Below are 25,534 nucleotides of genomic sequence, written 5' to 3' on the forward strand. Positions count from 1 at the left end.
GAGTCTCCATGGAGGATCTGCTGCTAACATCTTGAGTTCCTAGATACCACGGCACACCTTCAGGGATCTAGTCCATGCCTGGACGTTGTCAGGGCTGTTTTGGCAGCAAAAACATTGTGTGGGACCAAAACAATATTAGGCAGGTGGTCATAATGTTATGTTAGGTGTATGTGCAGAGGTGAAGACTTGTCCACATACTTTTGGCCATATCGTGTACATGCTGATTTTGTTTATGTCTTTGTGTATGTTAAATCAAATTTAAAATAAAACCACATTCTATAACTCGAAAATGAAGCAGGAGACATTTACTTTCACAGCAGAGACCTATGAAGAGAGAGCTGTCAGGTTTAGGCGCCCTGGTGTTGATTGACAGATCATGACAAGCTTACGTTGTCTTTGGTCGTCATTGCTACATCCGGGACTTTGCCGTTTGATTGACAGTTTCCATAGTAACGTCACAGGCAGTCGCCATTTTGTCGGCAGGTTTTTTTGAACCTTTCAAATGTTTTCGCTTCCCGCCGGAATAATACAGTCGTGTGAGTCCAGAGTGACGGTTCCGTGTGGAGAATTTCCTCGACTGTTCCGGAGTGGAGGCATTTTCGGAACCAACGTTTGGACATGTTCGGGGTAGATTAAGCGGCACGGAGCTCTCCTGGCTAACGTTAGTAGCCGTGTCTGGGCTCTGCCGGGCCGGTCCGCTGCGCAGGTTTGGAGCGCGCGCCATTTTGTGAAAACTGACACATAATCTTGGAGGAAAAGTGGATTTTTAAATATAAAGACATATTCGTAGTGCATGATGCGTGTGCACTCGTAGCAGTTTTAACGTTGTCAACGGCGCACTTTTCTCCCCCCCAAATCTGTGCTCCTGAACGTTAGCCAGGGAAACGTTCTGACTTTTGAACGAAAGGCTAACAAGCGGAAGCAGGAGCGGCTAGTAGCTGTTAGCTGGTTAGCCACATTTGTCCAAGTCAACGAGACCGAGCTAACATTAGTGTACTGTCGTTTGGCTGACCTGCTATGGCTGTTTTGAGCACACAGCGTGACATTAGGTTGGTTTTGCAGTTTGTCGCCTGTCACTTAGCTTGTTAGCTGCGGTGTGTGTGTGTGTGTGTGTGTGTGTATATGTATGTATGTGTGTGTGTGTGTTTCCGAGTGCCTCTCAGTCAGTGAACGCGTCGTAACCAACGTTACAGAAGCTGGATCATTGGCTTTACCTTTCCGGATCTGGGCCTTTAAATGAAGATCACATCATTAAAGGTAAGGTGGAAATGGTTTGCTGTTAAACACTTGAACTCTGTGTGTGTGTGTGTGAGAGAGAGAGTTCAGCTGCTGGTTAGCCACTTCAGCCGCTCTCACTAGCTTGTATTGCTGTACAACCCTGGCCTACAGACTAACATACTGCTGATGTATAGAAAAGTTCTTGTCTCCAGCTCGTGCTGCACTGCTGAAAGCTTAGCCATTAAACTAGCTAGTTAACTCTGACTAGTATGCTAACTGAGTCGTTACGCTAGGTTCAGTATGTCTGTGTGTTAGCAGCCTCAGACAGCTAGCTAGGTGGAAGATTAGCTCGCTGGTGGCTGCTAGCTGAATTGTAATCACATTTAACATTTCATAGTGTTTGTTATTTTAACTAACTTGGATAACTAACTGTCAAACCACTGTATGGTTGACATGACTGTTGTTTCAAGCTGTTATTGTTTTGAGCAAGCAGAAATGATAGAATGCATGACACTGAATCTGATTGTTTCCTATATGAGATCATCCAGTGGACCTCTCTGACTTGCCAGGTAAACACATGAGATGATGTGGTGATAACTCATCCAGTGTTACCTGGAAATAAGTCAACTAGTAAGGGGCTCAGGGGTGGTTTAGAACAGCTAAAGCACAGTTTGATTGATGAGTTAAGTTTAACTCCATGCCATATTCAGGCATGTTAGAGTCTTCTGCATGATGCTGAAGAGATTATTAGAGATTGAACCATAAGATGTGACTTCTCAGAAAGGTTAGGATCTACACCTCTACATCTCTATCAGGTATAACATTTTGAGCAGTGAGAGGTGAAGTGAATAAGACTGATGATCTCCTCATCATGGCACCTGTTAGTGGGTGGGATATATTAGGCAGCAAGTCAACATTTTGTCCTCAAAGTTGATGTGTTAGAATCAGGATAAATGGACAAGTGTAAGGATTTGAGCGAGTTTGAACTAAAGGGCCAAATTGTGATGGCTAGACCACTGGATCAGAGCATCTCCAAAACTGCAGCTCTTGTGGGGTGTTCCCGGTCTGCAGTGGTCAGTATCTATCAAAAGTGGTCCAAGGAAGGAACAGTGGTGAACTGGGGACAGGGTCAAGGGCTACCAAGGCTCACTGATGCACGTGGGGAGAGAAGGCTGGCCCGTGTGATCCGATCCAATAGATGAGCCACTGTTGCTCAAATTGTTGAAGAAGTTAATGCTGGTTCTGATAGAAAGGGGTCAGAATACACAGTGCAGGACGGGTCAGGGCTGTTTTGTCAGCAAAAGGGGGACCAACACAACATTAAGCAAGTGGTCATAATGTTAAGCCTGATCGGTCTATGTTTTTATTGTGAGCTTTGCACTGTTCACAATCATGAAGGTATACCCCATGTCAAAGCACCTGCAGAGCCAGACATCAAGTGTTTTCCATCCCGCTGTAACATTTTGTACAGGACCGGACAAAAGTCCGGTGCAAAGGATTGTGTGAACGGTGGTGTGAAGCAAGCAAGAAAAAAGTTTAGAATTATTGCCTGCTAGTCAGATTGCTTGCTTAGTCACGCCAATCGTCATCTCCTTATCTTTGCAGCTCAACTAAATACACCAATAATGTAACATGTCAATATTACAGTATCACTGAAAACGTGTTTTAGCAGAAACCTTTTTGCACCAGAATTGACTGGTATCTGGAGCTATTCGTTATTCCCTCCACCTCGATTGAAGCCCCACTTCCAGCTTTAGGGCATTATGATGCCACCTCCACGCTTTTCTGTGGTGATGGTGGTCTTTTAATGATGTGCTGTGTGTTTATGGGCAAAAGATTCAACTTTGTTTTCATCAGACCATAACACACATTCCGCATGGCTTTTGGAGATCATTTGTATTATTATTATTATTTTTTTTTTTGTAAATTTTAGCCAAGCTTGGGTCCTCCCCCCCAATATAATTAATATGAGTTTATATGTGATTGGTTGATTGTGAACATTATTGTACATTTTTAATTTTCATTTCCCCCCCTAAAGGTTTATATAAAAGTTAGAAACGGCTCTGACATGATTTATCTGTGTTATTTTATTTTATTTTTTTTACACAACAAAACCTGCCATTTTGACAGGGTTGTGTGACTTTATATCCACTGTAAATATATTGGTTAAGATTTACATGTAGGGTTTAAGTAAGGAAGAACACATTCAAGTCCATGCTGTAATAAACCTTCAACATATTTTCAGCATGTTTTATATATTTTATTTAAAACTCCTCTGTCCTGAAGACTTCTCTGTTCTGGTAAACTGAAACAAAGCATCATGACTCAGAAAGCTCTTGCAACAGAGACCTCCTGCATAAGTGTTTCACTTTGTTAAGCAATATATTTTTTAAAATCAGTTTCCAATTAGTTTTGGATTTTGTGGAGCTTCCAAAGTACTAATTTTCGTGTATGAGCTGTTACTATAGAAACAAGAACATGTTAGAATGTTATAGCCAGAACGACTGTCCAAGCCGTGCTGTTAAATGAAAATAACGCACACCTTCTGACCAATCAGGTTTGAGCATTCATCCATTCTGTGGTCTAGTTAAATTGATGAAATGCAAACATTGAATTTATAAAGTCACTCATTTAACCTGCAACTCTGCATGGACATCACTCCTGACCACTCAACCTGCTTGCCTTTAAGCAACGTAGTTTAAAGCGGCCGGCACTTAGGCTAGTGACCTTCAGCAACGTAAACTGGCCAGGGTGAGCAACGCAAAAAAGTTCAACTTTATGCAAGGGAGAAAAGTGAGTTGTCAACTATCAATAGGAGTGAAGGATGGTACACTGTTGCCAAAAGTTTTGGGACATCTGCCTTTACGTGCACATGAATGTAATATGGAGTTGCCCCGCACTTTCTGGGAAGGCTCTCCACAAGGTTTAGGAGTGTGTTTATGGGAATTTCTGACCATTCCTCTAGAAGCGCATTTGTGAGATCAGGCACTGATGTTGGACGAGAAGGTCTGGCTCACAGTCTCCACTCTAATTCATCCCAAAGGTGTTCTTTCGGGTTCAGGTCAGGACTCTGTGCAGGCCAGTCAAGTTCCTCCACACCAAACTCGCTCATCCATGTCTTTATGGACCTTGCTTTGTGCACTGGTGTCCAGTCATGTTGGAACAGGAAGGGGCCATCCCCAAACTGTTCCCACAAAGTTGAGAGCATGAAATTGTCCAAAATGTCTTGGTATGCTGAAGCATTCAGAGTTCCTTTCACTGGAATTAAGGGGCCGAGCCCAACCCCTGAAAAACAACTCCTGAATTCAATGATTTGGAGGGGTGTGCCAAAACTTTTGACAATATAGTGTATGTTCCCCCTCAACCATGAATAACATCTGTTATGTTTCCACGTATTTTTAGTGTGATATTTAAATTGTGATTTGCTGTAGGATAGCTTCATTGCCATATTTAGTTCTTGAGGTAAGACTCATTTGCACTTAAACAAGCATCCGGTGCCTTCAGGACATGAGAACTGCAATTCCAGTGGGCCAGAGTGTGGCATGTCAGGGAAAGTCTGTCTCCATACAGAAGCATCCAGACGGCCTGCTCACCTCCACTGTCATTAGTCAGCAGAAACATGAATGAACAGAGGGCAAAATTCAGTGACCGCTCCGACAGCATGTCTCACTCCCTTGCCTTGAATGCCCTTCTCAGAGAAAGTGTTTGTTGTAGCAAATCTGTCCCGTAGTGTGATGGGTTCAATTTAAAGGAAGTCGTGTTCAGTTTGGATTAGTTTATCAAGGGGTTATTGTGGGTTTTCATGTGTTTTGTCAGTGTAATAGTTTTGTATTCAGTCAGCAATGAACCTTTTTTCCCACCATCACAACTTGGACGACAATCACAGTTTAGTGACAAACTGTAGCCAATATGGCACATCAGGCTATGTCTACACTAATCCTAGCTGTGTCACATGGCTAAAAATGCGTCATCGGTTTCGAAAGCCTCCGTTTTCCCATTCCACACTGCGGTGTTTTCAAATTTATACACTTTTTTTATATACACTTTGGACTAAAAGTGCCGTCTCAGTGTGGACAGAAAGCCAAAACTGATAGAAAAATATGCATTTTTAAATGAAAACATATTAATGTGGACACGGCTCAGAGAAGGATGGACAAAAACATCAACGTGGACAGAAATAGTCACACAGCTGAAGTAAAATTTTGACCATTAATGCCAGCTATACACTGTACAATGTTCAGTCTGATTTTGCTGTTGCAGATACAGCTGTACATCATAAAGTCATTGTGATCGGTGCTCCTAACTCCTAATGTGACATGTTCACCGGCGGCCGATTATATAGTGCCACTGTGACCAAAGACGACCTAAAATTTGAGTGTGATTGCTGCTGCATCACCTGACCAAAAGCTGCCAATAAAAGTATGGATATTATAATAGTGATGGTGGGACATATGGGATTTAAACGAAGAAAAGTTTGCGTTGCAGCAGAAAGAATGTCTCTGAGCAGTTATTTCATGAGAGGACAGAAAGGGACTCGTCATGGACAGAGGATGAATCGCAGCTCTCGGGTATATTTCCCAGCTAATTAGCTACAACATGAAACTGTTGTTTCTAGAGCTACAAACCTGTGCTGCGTCACTGCATGACCAGTATGTCTGAGCATAGAGACTGTCTTCATTGTCGAATCTGTAACGAACATCAAATTATTGCACTGTCTATTATAGAATTATTATTCACATCATCTCATACAGTGACCACTGGAATTGTACAGTGTAATAGTTAAGAGTTGAAGACTCTCATGCTTTTAATTTCTCATTCACGATGGTTTAAGATTTGTTTAGAGGTTATAGCATCTTCATGCATATCATCTCTTTTTTAGTTAACCTAAACACCGGAGCATAACATTATATTGATGCAAGTCAGAGTCAGTAGCTGTTATTTGCAAGAGAGATCCTGCCTCTTGTATAGTGTTGTATGTACCCAAACATAAAAAAAACAACTCATTACAAATAAATTGCTGCCTCCTGGTGGTCTAGCTGCAGGATCCCATGCTCTCATTGCTGTAGCCCGGGTTTGATTCCCAGACTGGGCACTAACCCGGTTAACCTTAACCCGATTATTACTGTGCTAAAAGGTTATTTTTTCCATCTGAAAGAGGCCTGCTGTTATTAACCCAAAATTAGTGTTTGGTTCTCTCTATTGTACACTCTATTTTAACTAGAGCCCCAGTCCCAGCTGAAGAGAAGCAACCCCACACCGTGATGCTGCCACCAGCAAGCTTCACCATGGATAAGGTTTTTAGGTGATCTCTTATTTTTGTGAAATACTGATGCATATCCTCCTAGTGGTCCTGTGGCAGCTCCCTACCAGGTTCGATTCCCTGGCAGAATGTTAACCCAGCCGCTGAAGAGTTAACTCTCAGTACCAGTCCCAAGCCCGGATTAAATTAAGAAGTCTAAAACTATTGGAACTGTAGTAAACCTGAGTGTGGAGGGCACAAGTGTGTTTTGCTACCAGACAGAGTCCAAAAACAATTCTCCAAGGATCGCAGTTGAAGATTTGCAGTGCTAGGTAGCATTTTGAGGGTCACCAAATGTCCAGTGTCCAAATCTACAATTCAGACACCACCTTTATTCAAACAAATTGCTTTGTAAAGGCGTGCCAGAAGAAAGCATTTTCTAACCAAAATGTTAAGCACCTGGAGTTTACCAGATATTCCTGGTCCTGGAATCGGACAGAAATGTAGCGTTCCTTTCAGGCTGGGATTGGTGTAAAAAGGAGGACTATTCCATAGAAAAGAAGGAAAGGATAAATGGGAAGCATGTCTAGCAGCAATGGCAAAATAGACTTCATGAAATTACTGAACACACTACAGTTGTTTATGTTGTTGGTACTAAATTGAAATTTCTTCATCTTTATCAGTATTCCTCAATAAAAAAATAAATGCACCTAAATATCTCAATAAAATATTGTTTTGTTACATCCGATTTACAATGTTGAAGCTTTTCTGTTTGAGATTTAATGTCATAAATTCTCCCCAAAATTGAAATTAGTCATAGCAGTTATAGGTACAGATCATCCTGTACAACACCAAACTGTTATTAAGCTGAAATAGTACTCTCTATTGTACTCAGCTTGGTGCAAAGATTTGGACAGAAAGGGGTGCACTGCCCACGCAATCAAAGTGCATTTTACGCTCAATTCACCACTCCTGAGTGCTGCGACTGTTATGCTCTAGGCCTTCTGTGTGCAGGAGCAGGGTCAAAGCTGCGGGTTTGAGGAATTGCTCGAAGAACCAAATCATTTTGGACACACAGACCCATTCAACACTCAAAATCCTACAAGTATAAAGTCAGGGGAATGGACAGAGACCTTATACACTATACTGCCAAAAGTTTTGGGACACCCCTCCAAATCATTGAGTTCAGGGGTTGCGCTCAGTCGCTTAGTTCCAGTGAAAACAACTCTTAATGCTTCAGCTTCATACCAAGACATTTTGGACAATTTCATGCTCTCAACTTTGTGGGAACAGTTTGGGGATGACCCCTTCCTGTTCCAACATGACTGCACACCAGTGCACAAAGCAAGGTCCATAAAGACATGGATGAGTGAGTTTGGTGTGGAGGAACTTGACTGACTGACCTCAACACTATTGGGATGAATTAGAGTGCAAGCCAGGCTTTCTCTTCCAACATCATTACCTGACCTCACAAAAGGGCATCTAGAGGAATGGTCAAAAATTCCCATAAACACACTCCTAAACCTTGTGGAAATCCTTGCCTGAAGAGTTGAAGCTGTTATAGCTGCAAAGGGCTGGACAACTCTATTACATTCATGTACCTATAAAGGCAGACATCCAAGTTTTGGCCTGACTCGCAGTCTTTGTTCTAATTCATCCCAAAGGTGTTCTACTGAGGTCAGGACAAGTTCCTCCACACCAAACTCGCTCATCCATGTCTTTATGGACCTTGCTTTGTGCACTGGTGTCCAGTCATGTTGGAACAGGAAGGGGTCATCCCCAAACTGTTCCCACAAAGTTGAGAGCATGAAATTGTCCAAAATGTCTTGGTATGAAGCTGAAGCATTAAGAGTTGCTTTCACTGGAACTAAGGGGTCGAGCCCAACCCCTGAAAAACAGCACCTGAATTCAATGATATGAAGTGATGTCCCAAAACCTTTGGCAATGTAGTGTATGTCTGGAGGTACTTTCTACATTGTGACTCAAAGTTTGCTGTTGTGGATGACGATCATGTGGATGAACTGCTGCTCTTATCATAAAGCTTGTGTTCATCCAAAGACTCATATCCTTCTCAGGTTTTCTTTCACTGCTCTAAATTTATATCCAGATTTCTGCAAAACCGCTTGGTTATAACACCTGTTGATAAAAGCACTATACAAATAAAATGTAGTTGAATTGAATCATCATGGAATAACCATGCAGTTCTGTCCTGGTTTTGCACACGTCTCGTTTTTCCAGTGTGTTTTTTCCCCCAAGAGTGGAATGTATAAGAGGTTTGAACCTCTTATCTCTGATTATTTCCATATGCCACTTCCAGTTCACCACCACCACCCAGAGCTGGGGTGCCTACATGTCTACCTGATGAACAGTTAGCTTAAATATGCAAGTATACTTCACTTTCGACCATGCGTGCGTGCATGCATGCAGGTACTACACCTGCGGCATTGTTCACATGCTCACTTATCTTATGTACAGCAGGAGGATTAAATATGGCGTCCAAGCTGAAACATCCAGTTGTTCTGTAAAGTTTTCATGCATGTTAACAGAATGTTGATCGCTGTTTCTCTTTAACACTGTCCACAGTGACCGTGACTCTTGTCATGATCTGCATTTCAATTCAAAAACACTTCTCATACATTTAGAAGAGTACTCACTGTCCACTCGATTAGGAACACTGTACTAATGCTGATCAGGGCCTCCCTTTGCTCTCAGAAAGTGTCAGTGGCATGAATTGTACAAGATGTTCAGAAAGCCACTTCAGAAGAACATTGAACCCATTGTCATGTTCATGAAACCAGTTTGAGATAACTTGCTCTGGTTCGTAGTACATTATCATGCTGGATGTAGCCAGTAGAAGATAGGTTAATTGAGGTGATGAAGAGATGCACGTGGTCAGAAATAATACTCAAATAGTTTGTGTTAAAATGTGGCATTCAAGCGATAGTTGATTGGTATTAACTGGCTCAAACCTTCCACCACTTCCACCAGTATGAACTGTTGAGCCAGTGTGGGTTGGGTCGATGGATTCATGCTGTTTCAGTTCTGACTGTACCATCTGTGTGCCTCAGCAGAAATCCAATTCATCTGACCAGGTTACATTTACAACCTGTACCCACTGTAGCGTCAGCTTTCTGTTCTTAGATGACTGAAGTGGAACCCTGTGTGTTCTTTTGCTGTTGTAGCTCATCTTCCGTCTGCTCAGACCAGTCTGACAATTTTCGTATGCGGTAGCGCTGCTCACTGTATGTGTGTTGTTTTGCTGTACCAAGTTAAGTCTAGAGACTGTTCACTGAAATCCCAGTAGGTCAACAGTCAGAATGAACTGAGATCACATTTTTTGTTGGCGTGAACATTATTTGAAACTGTCGGCCTGTTATCTGCATGATTGTATGCATTGCGCTGCTGCCGTATGATTTGCCGATTAGATAATTGCATGATTAAGTAGGTGTACAGGTGTTCCTAATAAAGTGCTCAGTAAGTGTAATCTAGGAAATCCAGAAAAGTGGTACTCAAAGCAGATCTTTACTTACTATCATAGGAAAAAGGATGCCATTTGAGAAACAGTGCTAGTTTGTTTGACTGCTTAAGTTACTTCCACTGGTATTTTGCAACATGGACATGTTCATTTCTGAGGATGTGAACAAGTGATATGCTCTGATGTGATAGCCTTAAAGTAAAAATTATCAATAAAGTCAACATATATTTGACCTAAATTACACATTCACTGGGACTTCATTGCCTACACTGATGAGCAGTGAGAGGTGAAGTGAATAAGACTGAGTATCTCCTCATCATGGCACCTGTTAGTGGGTGGGATATATTAGGCAGCAAGTCAACATTTTGTCCTCGAAGTTGATGTGTTAGAAGCAGGAAAAATGGAAAAGTGTAAGGATTTGAGTGAGTTTGACCAAAAGGGCCACATTGTGATGGCTAGACCACTGGATCAGAGCATCTCCAAAACTGCAGCTCTTGTGGGGTGTTGCCGGTCTGCAGTGGTCAGTATCTATCAAAAGTGGTCCAAGGAAGGAACAGTGGTGAACCGGCGACAGGGTCATGGGCGGTCAAGGCTCATTGATGCACGTGGAGAGTGAAGGCTGGCCCGTGTGATCCGATCCAACAGACGAGCTACTGTTGCTCAAATTGCTGAAGAAGTTAATGCTGGTTCTGATAGAAAGGTGTCAGAATACACAGTATGTGACTGGTCAGGGCTGTTTCGGCAACAAAAGGGAAAACACCCATTACAATATTAGACAGATATTAGGGAAATGTTATGTTAGAAGCTACTTGCATAAATCTTGTAGATTAACACATTTGCTACACTTCACAAAACCAGTGGTTGAGAGATTCGTAAATAAATAAATAAAATTGCAGTCCAGGAGAATGCTTCATTTTCGGTGAAGAGTTTTAATAGGCCACTGCCGCATTTTTTGGTAAAGGCCTGTATGCTACATTTCTTTCTAGCCTTCTTTCATGAGTGAGTGCACTGTTACCGAATACACATTAACCATCTGACTGCAATGTGCACAAATAAAATGCACTCATGGACATGTTTGGATCCACACACACATCGCTCAAAGTGAGGAAGCACAGCGTTATGGATCATTTGTACCCATTAAAAATCAGTAAAATAATATGAGACGTGACGCATTAGCAGCAGTAATTGAGTCATGTCTGCTTTTGGCCAAGAAATAACAGGATCTATTAAAAGCATGTGTTTTTTTGTAAGGAAACGGTGTAGTGCTTATCAGTGATGCTTGGCTACTTAGATGGTATAATAGTTCTTTTTTACAGGCTACTTGATTCATATGACATTTACTCTTTTTTTAAAAAAAAAAAAGGCACATGCATTGATTAGAAATCCATTTGGCCTGTGTGGTGGAGAACATTCCTTATTGAAGGCTTATTGTAGATTTATTTTATTTTTTTTAACTGCCTTAACAAAGTTTTTCTAGAGCTGATTAATGGCGTTGAGCTGCTAGTCATACAGACCCTCATTGGAAGCTATTGGAAATGGTGTTTTTAAAGAAGTTTTTAAAGAAAACAAAGGAGATTACAGAAATACCAAATGAAGAATAAATCTTTGACCATCTTGAGATTCATAGTCGAGTTACGCATGTGTGGCGACATTTTAATACTGTAATTTCACGCACCAGTATTCAGGTCCCGGCCGTAAAGACCTGAGCCCTATTTAAAGGTTTCAGTAAGAGTTATGTATATGTGATGGCAGATGGAGGCATGTGTGTTTGACTTATGTCCATTTCTCTTATGAAAAGTGACTTACTGTGTATCCTTTATTCTTTAGGGTCTCATGTGCAGGCTTGCCTGATGGTGTTTAAGTGAATTGTTGCCTAGGTGTTTATAGGGTTATAACACTGCTTGATAGGCATTATAACAGTATAATCCTGCAAAACTCATGTTCCTATTAATTACTGGGAATGATCATGAGCTCCCAAGTCTCATTGAGCTTTCAAGCTGACTGTCACCTCTGGTGCTGGTATTTTTCATCCAAGGCATTGCTTTACATGGCTCTCTAAGGGGTTAAAAAACCATTAAAGTGAACCAGAGTCATGGGCGGCTAAGGCTCATTGATGCATGTGGGGAGCGAAGGCTGGCCTGTGTGGTCCAATCCAACAGGCGAGCTACTGTTGCTCAAATTCCTGAAGAAGGTAATGCTGGTTCTGATAGAAAGTGTCAGAATACACAGTGCAGGGCTGTTTTGGCAGCAATAGACGGACCAACACAGTATTAAGCAGGTGGTCATAATGTTATGCCTGGTCGGTGCAAATGAGATGTAAGCCAAGCAGATTGTTCAACTTGTCTTTCAGCTGTGGACACGGTTATTTGAAGGAGAGTATTAAATGAATTTAAACATTACATAACTTAAACATTGATCCAGGTCAAGGATCAACAAAAAATTGATACCTCTCGTATACTTTGAGGTTGCCGAGCTGTGGTTTGCCTGAACTGACAAAAGAGCCAGCGTTTCTCTTCTCTACTCCGGTACCTCTTGGACTGTTTGGATGCCATGCTGCAAATAGAGCCTGATCATGTGACCATATCTGGGTGCATGAAAAATACAACCTGCAAGAAAACTCACTCCCTACTTCGTATCCAAGAGTTTTATCACTGAAAATGGATTACAGACGTGCCCCAGGATAAACTAATCCAGTCCAAATAGGGCTTAAGAGTGTACAAGTATGTCTTTAATCATGCTTATTTATTTTATTAGCACATTGCTGTTCTTGTTTTCTTTTTATTTAGATTATCTTCTATATATTTGGCCTCACTTTTATGCTATGTTGATCGTAAAGCACCTCTTGTGAGTGGCAGGTCCAAAATCAAGCTCGCCTTCCCTTTTTAGGTCATATCCCTCTCAGTGCTAGGCGTGATTCACAGTGATGGGGCGATCATACTGGGATCGCACCGTCTGTTACTGGTTTGGGTGAATTCTTCGCCCCAATCTTGGCTCGCTCAGATAAATTGCTCTCCGAGATTTTTTTATTTTTTTTTTTAGTTTGCTCTCAGCCTCCCATGTGCTGGATGTTACCTCAAAGTGTACCAAAGTTCAATTTAATTTCTTGTTTATTTCTTGTTTTCTTATTGGCAAATGGCAGAAGCTCTGCCCTGGCAACAAAAGTAGTCTATTTGCATACTCTGCTGTGATTGGCTTGAACATTGATGGGCTTGCCAAATCACACCGTATCTTGGCGGTGATAGGCTATGCTAATTGGGTGCTGTTGCTGGGATTCTGAATAGCGGTGTGGTTCAGTGTGGCTGTGGCGCATTGTGCTGCCTGCTGAGGGATGCTCATAAACCAGCCTTCTCCTAATAATTATCAGAACTCACTCTTAAAGGAGGGTGAATTTGTCGGAGGGATCAGTTGTTGTTTTTTTATTATTATTATATTCCTGCCCTACATACACCACTGAGTTACTCAGAAACTAAATATTCTTTCATTTAGTCTGCACTGTGTGGCATTCAAGTTACTTTTCGAGATTTTCCTCTTTTCATGTTTAGCCTCCATATAGAAATATGTTGCATATAACGAGACGCATTTGTGTGATCTGTGATGCTTGTTCAAATAGTAATTATTGTACTAATAAGTATATATTTGATATACTTTTCTTCTAGGGGGAGAGACCTCAGCATGCCAACCCTGGTCTGGCCGGCTTGCACACTCTTTTTCTTTCGATGCTGCTGGGTTTCACATGGCTGCTCCGATGCCTCATTCACACCCGCAGCACACTGACTGTCACCAGCAGAGTACAGAGCAGTCTGGCACTGTACTACCATACAGTGACCAGACACAAGCGCTCACTGCCAATCAGGTACTACCGAGTGCTCATGTGCACACACATGTAAACCAATAGGAGCGTTACAGTTTAGTCTGGATATATGACAGCTTTACAGTATGGCCGTATTAATAGACCATGCAAACCAGTGGTTATAATTGTAAAAATATTTTTCATCTTGGAAAAACATCTCTGTATAAGCGTATAGGCACCAGTAACACTGACGCACCTTGATGGCCCACTGTTTGACTTCGTTAACAAAGGATTGCATTGAAGAAAATGACCATGTGTTGTTTATCAACCTGTGCAAGAATTCCACGCACACAGTTTATTATTTTATTAAAAATTTATAATTTACTTGCTTTCAGCTAATAACTAGATGTGTTTATTTACTCACACCGATCAGGCATAACATTCTGAGCATTCTAACAGACTGATCTCCTCATCATGGCACCTGTTAGTGGGTGGGATATATTAGGCAGCAAGTGAACATTTTGTCCTCAAAGTTGATGTTAGAAGCAGGAAAAATGGACAAGTGTAAGGATTTGAGTGAGTTTGATGAAGGGCCAAATTGTGATGGCTAGACCACTGGATCAGAGCATCTCCAACACTGCAGCTCTTATGGGATGTTCCCGGTCTGCAGTGGTCAGTATCTATCAAAAGCAGTCCCAGGAAGGTGTTGGTCAAGGGTGGTCAAGGCTCACTGATGCACGTGGTGAGAGAAGGCTGGCCCGTGTGATCCGATCCAACAGACGAGCTACTGTTGCTCAAACTGCTGAAGAAGTTAATGCTGGTTCTGATAGAAAGGGGTCAGAATACACATAATTTGTTGTCTATGGGGCAGCAAAATGGGATAAAACAGTATTAGGCAGTTGATCATAATGTTATGCCTGATCGGTGTGGGTGAAGTGTAGAGGCTGCAAGCTGTGCCTGAAAATGGTCACCATCTACACTTATCAAATAGATGTGTCTTTACAACACAGTGAGTCTAATACATCATGGTCATTTTTTGTTACATTAGGTTGATGTTTTGTTGATGTATAATTGATATAATAATTAGAAAGTGATTCAACACTTTGATTTGTAACAGGATTACATCGAAAATTTAGTTATTTTTATTATTATTATTTTTTAAATCAGTTATATTTTCATTGCGCTTTACTGAGAATCTTGTGCCTGATATTATTACATCCTCGGTTGCTTCCAGTGACACGAGATTAAGGCAGTCGTCTGGTCATACTCATTGACCCACCCTGATGCTATAACAACCCTATAACCCACACGTGGTCCTTCCCTGCAGGCTGGAAGTTTTGCTTTGTTTATTGCTGGTGTATTGCAGGTCCAAGAAGAATGACAACTGCACTGTTATCTACTGTTAAACCTCAACCTAAACATCTGTGTGTGTTTTCCTACAGAGGCACATGCCCCAGTGTTTCCGTGAGCCCACTGCAGCTCCTTTGAGGAAGCTCTCTGTTGACTTAATCAAAACCTACAAACACATTAATGAGGTAAGATCTGCCAAAACCGACTGATGTTTAATAATGTACGATGGAAGTAAACTCAATGAAGCAATTTTATAAATCTTAATGTTATTATTTTCTGCTGTTTAGTCCTGGTTATGTCTTTAACCCTAACCCAGACTTATTTTATCAGGCCATGTCGAGCAAAAACATGATATAGTGTCTGAGAATATGTGAGGCACATAAGGGTGAACATGTCTAGAGCAAATGGTGGACAGAATAATAATATACATAATACAAAATGACATACACTATATTGCTAAAGGTTTTTGGGCACCCCTTGGGCTCCCAAAACATTGAATTCAGGTGTTGTTTTTCAGGGGTTGGGCTCGGCCTCTTAGTTCCAGTGAAAGGAACTCTTAATGCTTCAGCATACCAAGACTTTTTGGACAATTTCATGCTCCCAACTTTGTGGGAACAGTTTGGGGATGACCCCTTCCTGTTCCAACATGACTGTGCACCATGGATGAGTGAGTTTGGTGTGGAGGAACTTGACTGGCCTGCACAATCAACCCAATAGAACACCTTTGGGATGAATTAGAGCAGAGGCTGTGAGCCAGACCTTCTTATCCAACATCAGTGCCTGACCTCACAAATGCGCTTCTAGAGGAATGGTCAAAAATTCCCATAAACACACTCCTAAACCTTGTGGAAAGCCTTCCCAGAAGTCTTGAAGCTGTTATAGCTGTGGGCCAACTCTATATTAAATTCATGTGCATGTAAAGGGAGACATCCCAGTTTTGGTCTGGCTCATGCTCTAATTCTCCACTCTAATTAATTCATCCCAAAGGTGTTCTATGGGGTTGATGTCAGGACTCTGTGCAGGACAGTCAAGTTCCTCCACACCAAACTCGCTCATCCATGTCTTTATGGACCTTGCTTTGTGCACTGGTGTGCAGTCATGTTGGAACAGGAAGGGGTCATCCCCAAACTGTTCCCACAAAGTTGAGAGCACGAAATTGTCCAAAATGTCTTGGTATGAAGCTGAAAACGTTTGGCAGTATAGTGTATTTCTAGTTAAACTCTTATTTTACTTTTTTATTTTTTCTGTGAGACAGACATGAGAGAAATTGCTGTTTTTGTTGTGTGCCCCCAATAGGTGTATTATGCAAAAAAGAAACGACGGCATCAACAACAGGGTCATTGTGAGGACTCCAGCCATAAGAAAGAGAAGAAAGTCTTCAATGATGGCTATGATGATGACAATTTCGATTACATTGTTAAGAATGGAGAGAAGTGGATGGACCGTTATGAAATCGACTCTTTAATAGGGAAGGGTTCATTTGGCCAGGTACGGTTCCTAACAGTCATGTCATACGCCATTTATTTATTTATTTATGACCATTCACACCCATTTGTGCTCCCATTATAACTTTAGTCCCCCTTTGCTATTAAAATAATCTCCACTGTTTTAGGAAGTCTTTACACTAGATTTTGTAGTGTGTGAGGATTTGCTCATTAACCACTAGAGCATTAATGATGTCAGACACTGATGTCAGGTGATGAGGCATTCCATCCCTAAGATGTTCAGGTTGAGGTCAGGGCTGTGTGCAAGGCCACTCATGTTCTTCCGCTAGAGCTTACTTTGTGCTCCGGGGCATTATCATGCTGTAAAATGGTGGGGTCCCTTAGTTCTAGTAAAAGGGGAACTCTCTATGCTACAGCGTACCGTGATATTCAGGACAATCGTGTGCATCAACCTTTGCGGCAACTGTTTGAAGAAAGGCTCACATATGGGTGTCTACTAACTTTTGACAAAGTAGTGTTCATGCTTGACATCACACAGTATGTAAAGTCTCAGACACCCCTTTGTTTTGTCACTGGTCAATGTTAAATGTGTACTAATGCCTTTTAATTGGCGTCTTGCAGGTTGTCAAAGCTTACGACCGTGCAGAGCAGGAATGGGTAGCAATCAAAATCATCAAGAACAAAAAGGCTTTTCTGAATCAAGCTCAGATTGAAGTGCGGCTGCTGGAACTCATGAACAAACATGATACAGAAATGAAATATTACATAGGTATGTAAAAAATTATCTGACCGTATTTTGAATCTTGGAGTATATGGTGTATTGATGTCATTTAGCAGTTTAAGATTGGACCAACTATATGTATCTTTTATACTATATGTATATTTATAAGAATTTTCTCAATTCAGTAAATTCTTTACTCCTTTGTTTTTCCTCTTTTTTTATTTAGTTCATCTGAAGCGGCACTTCATGTTTCGGAATCACCTTTGCTTAGTGTTTGAAATGTTGTCATATAACCTGTATGACTTGTTACGAAACACCAACTTCAGAGGGGTTTCTTTAAACCTGACACGGAAATTCGCGCAGCAGCTCTGCACTGCACTGCTGTTCCTCGCCACTCCTGAACTCAGCATCATCCACTGTGACCTCAAGCCAGAGAATATCCTACTATGTAACCCCAAGAGAAGCGCCATTAAAATAGTGGATTTTGGAAGCTCCTGTCAACTAGGACAGAGGGTAGAGTTCTCTCTCACTCTCTCTCGTGCGCGCTCGCTCTCTCTCTCTCGTGCGCGCTCGCTCTCTCTCTCTCGTGCGCGCTCGCTCTCTCTCTCTCGTGCGCGCTCGCTCTCTCTCACTCTCTCTCTTTCTGTCTCTCTGTCTCTCTCACTCTCTTTCTGTCTCTCTCTCTCACTCTCTTTCTGTCTCTGTGTGTGTGTGTGTGTATGTGTGTAATGGTGGTTGTCATTATCTTGTTTGCTTATATGTAATCGCATCCTTTTCAGATATATCAGTATATCCAGAGTCGATTCTACCGCTCCCCTGAAGTGCTGTTAGGAATGCCATATGATCTGGCAATAGACATGTGGTCACTGGGGTGCATACTGGTGGAGATGCATACAGGAGAGCCTCTGTTCAGTGGAGCCAATGAGGTGAGAAACTTCATCTTCATGGTCGAGTCCGTAAAATGCCGTTTCTAATTTCTTTTAGTGCATTGTCCGGCCATCTGCAAAATGTTTAATATATTAGTATAGTTTTTTAGGTGTTTTTTTTAACAGGATTTTGGAAAAAAAAAAAACAGTTTGTAAACTGAATGTTTGTCGAATTATTCTGCATTTGTTCAAGAAATAATTCATTTATTGTATTCAAGATTTTTTACAACTTTATAACAGTGTTATTACATTGCATTAAGTTATGCATTTTGTGCTGGGGTATACTAAACTGCCTAGAGGTCCATCATGGATTGTCAGACAATCTAAGATATATTGTGGCAGCACTGAGTAGGTAACTGTAATTGTATAGTATATCCTGTTTGTCATGTTTCTATTTTGTGTTTAATTGTAAACGTATACATTATCTGTGTGTACAGAAAAAAATGTAACGATTATTTTTTCTACACAGGTGGACCAAATGAACAAAATAGTTGAAGTTCTTGGTATCCCACCCAGTCACATAATGGACCTAGCACCGAAAGCCAGAAAGTTTTTCGAGAAGTTGTCAGATGGGTCATGGAGCGTTAAGAAGACCAAAGATGGGAAAAGGGTGTGTTTATTACCAACTGTTTTTCCTTGCCCAGTAGTCAGCTTGTACGTTCATTACTAAGTTGTCTGTTCCTCTGCCGACAGTACAAACCCCCAGCTTCTCGTAAACTCCATACCATTCTGGGGGTGGAGGCTGGTGGACCTGGTGGTCGAAGATCCGGTGAATCCGGCCACGCAGTGGCTGACTACTTGAAGTTCAAGGACCTTGTGCTCAGAATGCTGGACTACGACCCCAAGACTCGAATCCAGCCCTATTACGCGCTCCAGCACAGCTTCTTTAAGAAGACCGCAGACGAGGGAACGAACACAAGCAGCAGTGTTTCAACAAGTCCTGCACTTGAGCATTCGCAGTCCTCAGGGACCACTTCTAGTACATCCTCAAGCTCAGGTGCTCTGCAAATAGAGTTCCTCTTTGCCTACTTAGTAATCCCTACTTATAGCAAACGAGTGACTCAATGAGTGCTATTAAGTGGTTTCACTTCAATTCTGTGAATTAAAACACCAGAATGCGTCTTGATTCAACTTTCCTAGAAAAGAAGAGAAGGATATTCCTGCATTAATATATGTTCTACTTAGGCTTACATTATAAGGCATGAATTTTTGGTAACACACACAGTTTACCCGGTATGTGATAGAAGTATTTGAATATATAAATGAGTATGTTTTCACTTGTTGAGTTAAAATCTACGACTGATTCACTGAAACAGCAATAAAAAATGTCTCATCATGAGACAGAGAGAAAATGGATAAAAATACGAAAGAAAAAATTATTCAGGTTCATTTCTTAGGTATTGTGGTATGAACCCCACAAACTCCCCTCTCAGAAAATGTGTCAGTATAATAATAGCAGATTTCTAACTTAATTTATTGATAAATTTGATTATTAATTTCATTTGTCAGAATAAAAAACCATTTAAATAAACATGTAATTGACGTCTACTACAACCTGTCCTAGATTTCCATCACAAGTTTCAAGTTTCTTATCGACAGGGTTTTTTAAAATAATTTTTTCCCTATCCATAGCACATACCTTACTTATGCAGAACATAGAACTGGGTTGAAAAAATACTAGAGAAACAATACTGCTTTGGGTTGAATTCTAACATAAAAGAGTTATGTGAAACATCTGTCAAAAATGGAAAAGTTAACACTGCTCATGTTCCACGATTTCAGGAGGATCATCTGGAACAAGCACCAGTGGCAGAGCGAGGTCTGATCCCACTCACCATCATCGGCACAGTGGGGGGCACTTTAGCACAGCAATGCCAAGCATAGACTGTGACAACCTCCGCCCTCAGGTCAGTGTTTTTAGAAGGACTCAGCTCTTAAAAATGTTAAACACACTAAAAAAATATTGGTGGCTACAAGGAGAATACTACAAATACAACAAAGTTACTTTGTACACTGATCAGGTGTAACATTGTGACCAGTACCAGGTGAAGTGAATAAGACTGATGATCTCCTCATCATGGCACCTGTTAGTGGGTGGGATATATTAGGCAGCAAGTCAACATTTTGTCCTCAAAGCTGATGTGTTAGAAGCAGGAAAAATGGACAAGCGTAAGGATTTGAGTGAGGTTGACAAAGGGCCAAATTGTGATGGCGGATAGATGACTGGATAAGAGCATCTCTAAAACTGCAGCTATTGGCACTCCAAAAACACTGGACATGTGAGCATTAGAACTGGACCACGGAGCAATGGAAGAAGGTGGCCTGGTCTGATGAATCACGTTTTCTTTTACATCACGTGGATGGCCGGGCGCATGTGCGTGGCTTACCTGGGGAACAGGATACAATTACATTATTTACTATCCAGTGTCACCCAAATGAGGGTGGGTTCCCTTCTGAGCCTGGTTCCTCTCAAAGATTCTTCCTCATATCATCAGGGAGTTGTTTATTGCCACCGTTGCCGCAGTCTTTCCCCTTGCCCCTTCTCTCTTTCTCTACTTCTGTAAAGCTGATTTGAGACAATGTCCATTGTTAAATGTGCTATACTAATAAATTGAATCTAATTGATTTGGAACACATGGCACCAGGATGCACTATGGAAAGAAGGCAAGCTGGTGGAGTCAGTGTCATGCTTTGGTCAATGTTCTGCTGGGAGACCTTGGGTCCTGCCATCCATGTGGATGTTACTTTGACACGTACCACCTACCTAAGCATTGTTACAGCCTTTCATGGAAACAGTATTCCTTGATGGCTGTGGCCTCTTTCAGCAGGATAATGCACCGTGCCACAAAGCAATGCTTAAGGGATGGTTTGATGACCACAACAACCAGTTTGAGGTGTTGACTTGACCTCCAAATTCCCCAGATCTCAATTCAATCCAACATCTGTGGGACGTGCTGGACAAACAAGTCCGTTCCATGGAGGCCCCACCTCACAACTTACAGGACTTGAAGGATCTGCTGCTAACATCTTGGTGCCAGATACCACAGCACACCTTCAGGGATCTAGTGGAGTCCATGCCTTGATAGGTCAGGGCTGTTTTGTCAACAAAAGGGGGACCAACACAATATTGGGCAGGTGGCCATAATGTTATGTCTGATTGGTATAATATGTACAAGTAATATACACATATAGTAATATACACTGGATACACCTACTGTTTGTGTTTAAAACCAAGCCCGTTATTCTTATACTTGAGCAGTTTGACAGCAGTGCTGTCTGCATTTCATTGTTTATGTTCATTGTAGTATCTTGTCTTCATGTTCTTGGTGTGTTGTTTTATTAAAAAAAAAACTAACAAATAAACAAAAAATTAAACCAACTAATACAGTAGGGTGTTTTTGGTAGAATTCTTTTTTTTTTTTTCCTGCATGCTAGGATTTTCTTATTAGCATTGTTGGCACGTGTGTATGTAAACACCCATGTCTGTATTTCCTCCTCTTACAGAAAAGACAGCCTTACCATCCTCCCCTAGTATGGACTGATGGTGGCTCAGAAGCGGTCGCCGTCGAGACGCATCCAGTGCAGGAGACCACCTTTCATGTGCCTCCTCAGCATCCGAAAGCATTACACCCCCATCACCACCACCACCACCATCACCATCATCATCATGGACAGGTCATAACAGCGTTCCCTCGGTCACGGCTCTACAACTCGCCCACCAACAGCGCCTCCACACAGGACTCCATGGAGGTTGGGCATGGCCATCTGTCCATGACGTCGCTGTCTTCCTCTGCCTCCTCTTCCTCCACCTCTTCCTCTTCCACAGGAAACCATGGCCACCAGGTGTACCAGTTCCGCCAGGGGCCCACCACAGCCCTAGACTTTAGCCGAATTGGGAGCATGGGGTTGGGTGCCTTCTCAAATCCCCGCCAAGAAACTGGCATTGCTGGACATCCACCGTACTCCGTTCCCACCAACACGGGACCCGGGCACTTCATAACAGAGGGACATTTGGGAATGAGACAAGGCATTGATAGAGATGAGTCTCCGATGACCGGAGTCTGCGTTCAGCCGAGCTCCATGGCTAGTTCGTGACTAATCTGAAAATGTTTTGTTTTCTGTACGTGGTTATTACGACTATTTTTTTTTTTTTCTAGGTGATATTTTCCTTTCTTTCTTTTTTTTTTCTCCTATTTTTAAATGGTGCATAGAGAACAAAAAGCTGCTCACTTTTTAGGGGAGATATCACTGAAACGCTACAACTGAAGAGTATTTAAAGTATATGTGTTTCAAATCTCTTTTTCTTTTTCCACATTCGTAATACTGCAAAATAACCCTCATAAAATTGCATCTGCCAGTTCATTCACGACACAGAACTCATGTCCCACTCATTGTTCATTCATTTTATCAAATCAGTTTTTTTAGTGTTTCAAAGCCAAGAACTGCCACACAGCTATCTACATGTAAAGCAATGCAAAAAAAAAAATATATATATCCCCATCCATTTTACATTCCAACAAGTGAAACGTTTATTATAATATAATTTATTTCCCCTTTATTTGAAACCTCTCAAAGGAGCTGTGTGTTTAAAACCTGTAGTGTGTGCAGGAAGAAGTACTCGCAGTGGTCTTTGGTGTTGTCTGTATTGTGTAACCGTGAGAAGCGTGTGCTCAGGCTGTGGGAAGCAGAGCGAGCCGCAGTGGCGTTCGGGCCGAGACGCGTCTCACTTTGTGTTCCAGTTATGGAGAAGATGCACTGAATCGGGGCGGGGTCAGATACAGATTTTAAAAGGGGGTTCTCGTTAAGAGCCCCCTGTCAGCCTTATGATTTTTTTGAACATTTGAATGAAAAGGACAAACGTGGACAAAACTGTTCCGATTAAAAAAAAAAGAAAGAAAAGAAACGGCTTTCCTCTCTTTTTAACGTACGTGATGATTATTTAGAGGAATGCTGAGTAGAGTTAAAAAGTAATCAAGAGGTTATAGAGGCCTTTATTTAACAAAGGGACTCGTAATTACAGGGTTTTAATCCTATCATTTTAGTAGGAATTCACAAGGAGTTCGTCACCCCTATACGAGACGCTCGATTTTATTTATTTTATTTTCCTTTCGATTGTACACTTTCCATTGTTTACTTCAATTTGCTTATTCACTTTTTAGTCGAGAAATATCCGCTGAAATTTGTGACTGCCTTTCTCCCCTCTTGAATTATGCTGTGAACTTTACACGTTTTTTTAAATACCAAAGTAATTGGGTTTTTTTTAAAGGTTCTGTAACCAGTAATGTAGCAGTTCACCACTCCAACACCAGTGTTTTTATTAAATGATCAGTTTTGTCCATACCAAATGTCTATCAACTACTTTTGCAAGATGGAAATTATTTTGCAGAGCTTGGTTGAATTAAACATCGTTATTTTCATTTTTTAATTCTTTCATACTTCAAGCAGTTGGGAGCAAAGCTTGGCACAACACTGCTGCTCTGCAGGCTACGGAGTAGCTGTTAAGGAGGCAAAAAATAACCATTTTTTTTTTTGTTGTTGTGGGTGATGCTACGTTTTCTACTTACTTTTGGTTGACATGCTGATGTTTTTGTTTTTACCGAAGTACCATACTTCAGCTCAAATATCCAGGCAGTCTACTGTAGCTACTATGAGTTTGTCAACCTTTTTGTTTTTGTTTTCTGGTGCTTGTTTCCCCCCATATAGTGTTTAAACAGATCCGAAATATGGCACCGAGGGCACACGGGCGTATGCATGTTCGCAAGAGATTCAGTGTTTTCAAGATCACTTTGTCAAACAAGCAATTTGTTCATTAATTGCATAAGCAATCTCACCCACACTTTATAGTACGCCAGGTTTTGGGAAGTGTTCTCCACCCGTGCTTCTCTCTCTCTCTCTCTCTCTCTCTCTCTCTCCCTCTCTCTCTCTCTCTCTCTCTCTCTCTCTCTCTCTCTCTCTCTCTCTCTCTCTCTCTCTCTCTCTCTCTCTCTCTCTCTCTCTCTCTCCCCTCCCTCCCCCCATCGGGTTTTAACAAAGACCGACTCCATCCGTCGCTAAATACGTATCTTTTAGCGTCCTGCTGCAAACATTGAGTACCAGGACACACAAAAAGTGGTGTTTATTTTGCTGAAGGCATCTTTACCCTCTTCTAAAACAAAATCATGGTTGCTATATTTCCATATTCTGAGAAGAGTCATGGTGATGAGAAATGGTTCATATCAATGTTAAATGGCTTTTAAAAAATAGTTTTTATAAGAATGACCCCGTTTGAGTGGGGAAGACGGCAATTTGCTGAAGCTCAAAACATTCCAAAATAAACCTGGGAAAGAAAAAAGACAAAAAAACACGAAACATATTAAGTGTCTACCTGTTTTAGCGCTCTGATTTAGTGTCGTTTTCCTGAAATGCAGCCCCTTTTTAATAGTTGAAATAGACTTGATGTATATATATTTATATTTTTTAATAAAGGAAATACAGAATTCGCTACATTTCTCCTGGTTATATAATTATAACTGTTTTGGCTGTTATTGTTAAGAGGTATTTTCCTTGGGTAACGAGAACGAAAATGTTTTCGGCAAGCGCTCGATTCGATCCGAAATGTTTTACTACAGAGGGAAAAATGTTTTTCACCATCTTACACCATTTTATTTTAAAAAATAAATAAATAAATAAATAAATAAATATTAGGAATGCGGAGCTGCCTTTAAATGAGGAACAAATCTGGTCTTGGATCCAGATTTCTACTCTGTGATGTTTTGTGTTGATGGTGCAGGATCCCAAACCCGCTGTAGCGCATTACTCTTACCATGTGGTGCTGATGTTCGTGCACGCTGTGATGCTTTTTGGAAAAACGCGGCTCTGAGTGTTATAACGTCGACATAAGTAGTCGACATACACTATATTGCCAAAAGTTTTGGGACACCCCTACAAATCATTGAATTCAGGGGGTTGGGCTCGGCCCCTTAGTTCCAGTGAAAGGAACTCTTAATGCTTCAGCTTCATACCAAGACATTTTGGACAATTTCATGCTCCCGACTTTGTGGGAACAGTTTGGGGATGACCCCTTCCTGTTCCAACATGACTGCACACCAGTGCACAAAGCAAGGTCCATAAAGACATGGATGAGTGAGTTTGGTGTGGAGGAACGTGACTGACCTGCACAGAGTCCTGACCTCAACCTGACAGAACACCTTTGGGATGAATTGGAGCGGAGACTGAGAGTCAGACCAAAACTGGGACGTCTGCCTTCACATGGACATGAATGTAATATGGAGTTATATGGAGCTATAACAGCTTCAACTCTTCTGGGAAGGCTTTCCACAAGGTTTAGGAGTGTGTTTATGGGGAATTTTGACCATTCCTCTAGAAGCGCA

General features: G+C 41.5%; 1 protein-coding gene across 1 annotated transcript; it reads left to right on the plus strand.

Moving 5' to 3' along the window:
* The first annotated feature begins 445 nt into the window (after nucleotides 1-445).
* On the plus strand, nucleotides 446-24,643 carry dyrk1ab (dual-specificity tyrosine-(Y)-phosphorylation regulated kinase 1A, b). The gene is made up of 11 exons (XM_058413438.1): nucleotides 446-1,257; nucleotides 13,589-13,785; nucleotides 15,165-15,257; nucleotides 16,369-16,560; nucleotides 17,139-17,286; nucleotides 17,465-17,751; nucleotides 18,018-18,164; nucleotides 18,634-18,774; nucleotides 18,858-19,161; nucleotides 19,947-20,071; nucleotides 21,669-24,643. Exons 2-11 carry the CDS (start codon nucleotides 13,666-13,668, stop codon nucleotides 22,257-22,259), a joined length of 2,148 nt encoding a protein of 715 aa, XP_058269421.1. The 5' UTR covers nucleotides 446-1,257; nucleotides 13,589-13,665; the 3' UTR covers nucleotides 22,260-24,643.
* Nucleotides 24,644-25,534: the final 891 nt, after the last annotated feature.

The sequence above is a fragment of the Hemibagrus wyckioides genome, linkage group LG17 (genome assembly GCF_019097595.1).
Source record: "Hemibagrus wyckioides isolate EC202008001 linkage group LG17, SWU_Hwy_1.0, whole genome shotgun sequence".
Classification (NCBI taxonomy): domain Eukaryota; kingdom Metazoa; phylum Chordata; class Actinopteri; order Siluriformes; family Bagridae; genus Hemibagrus; species Hemibagrus wyckioides.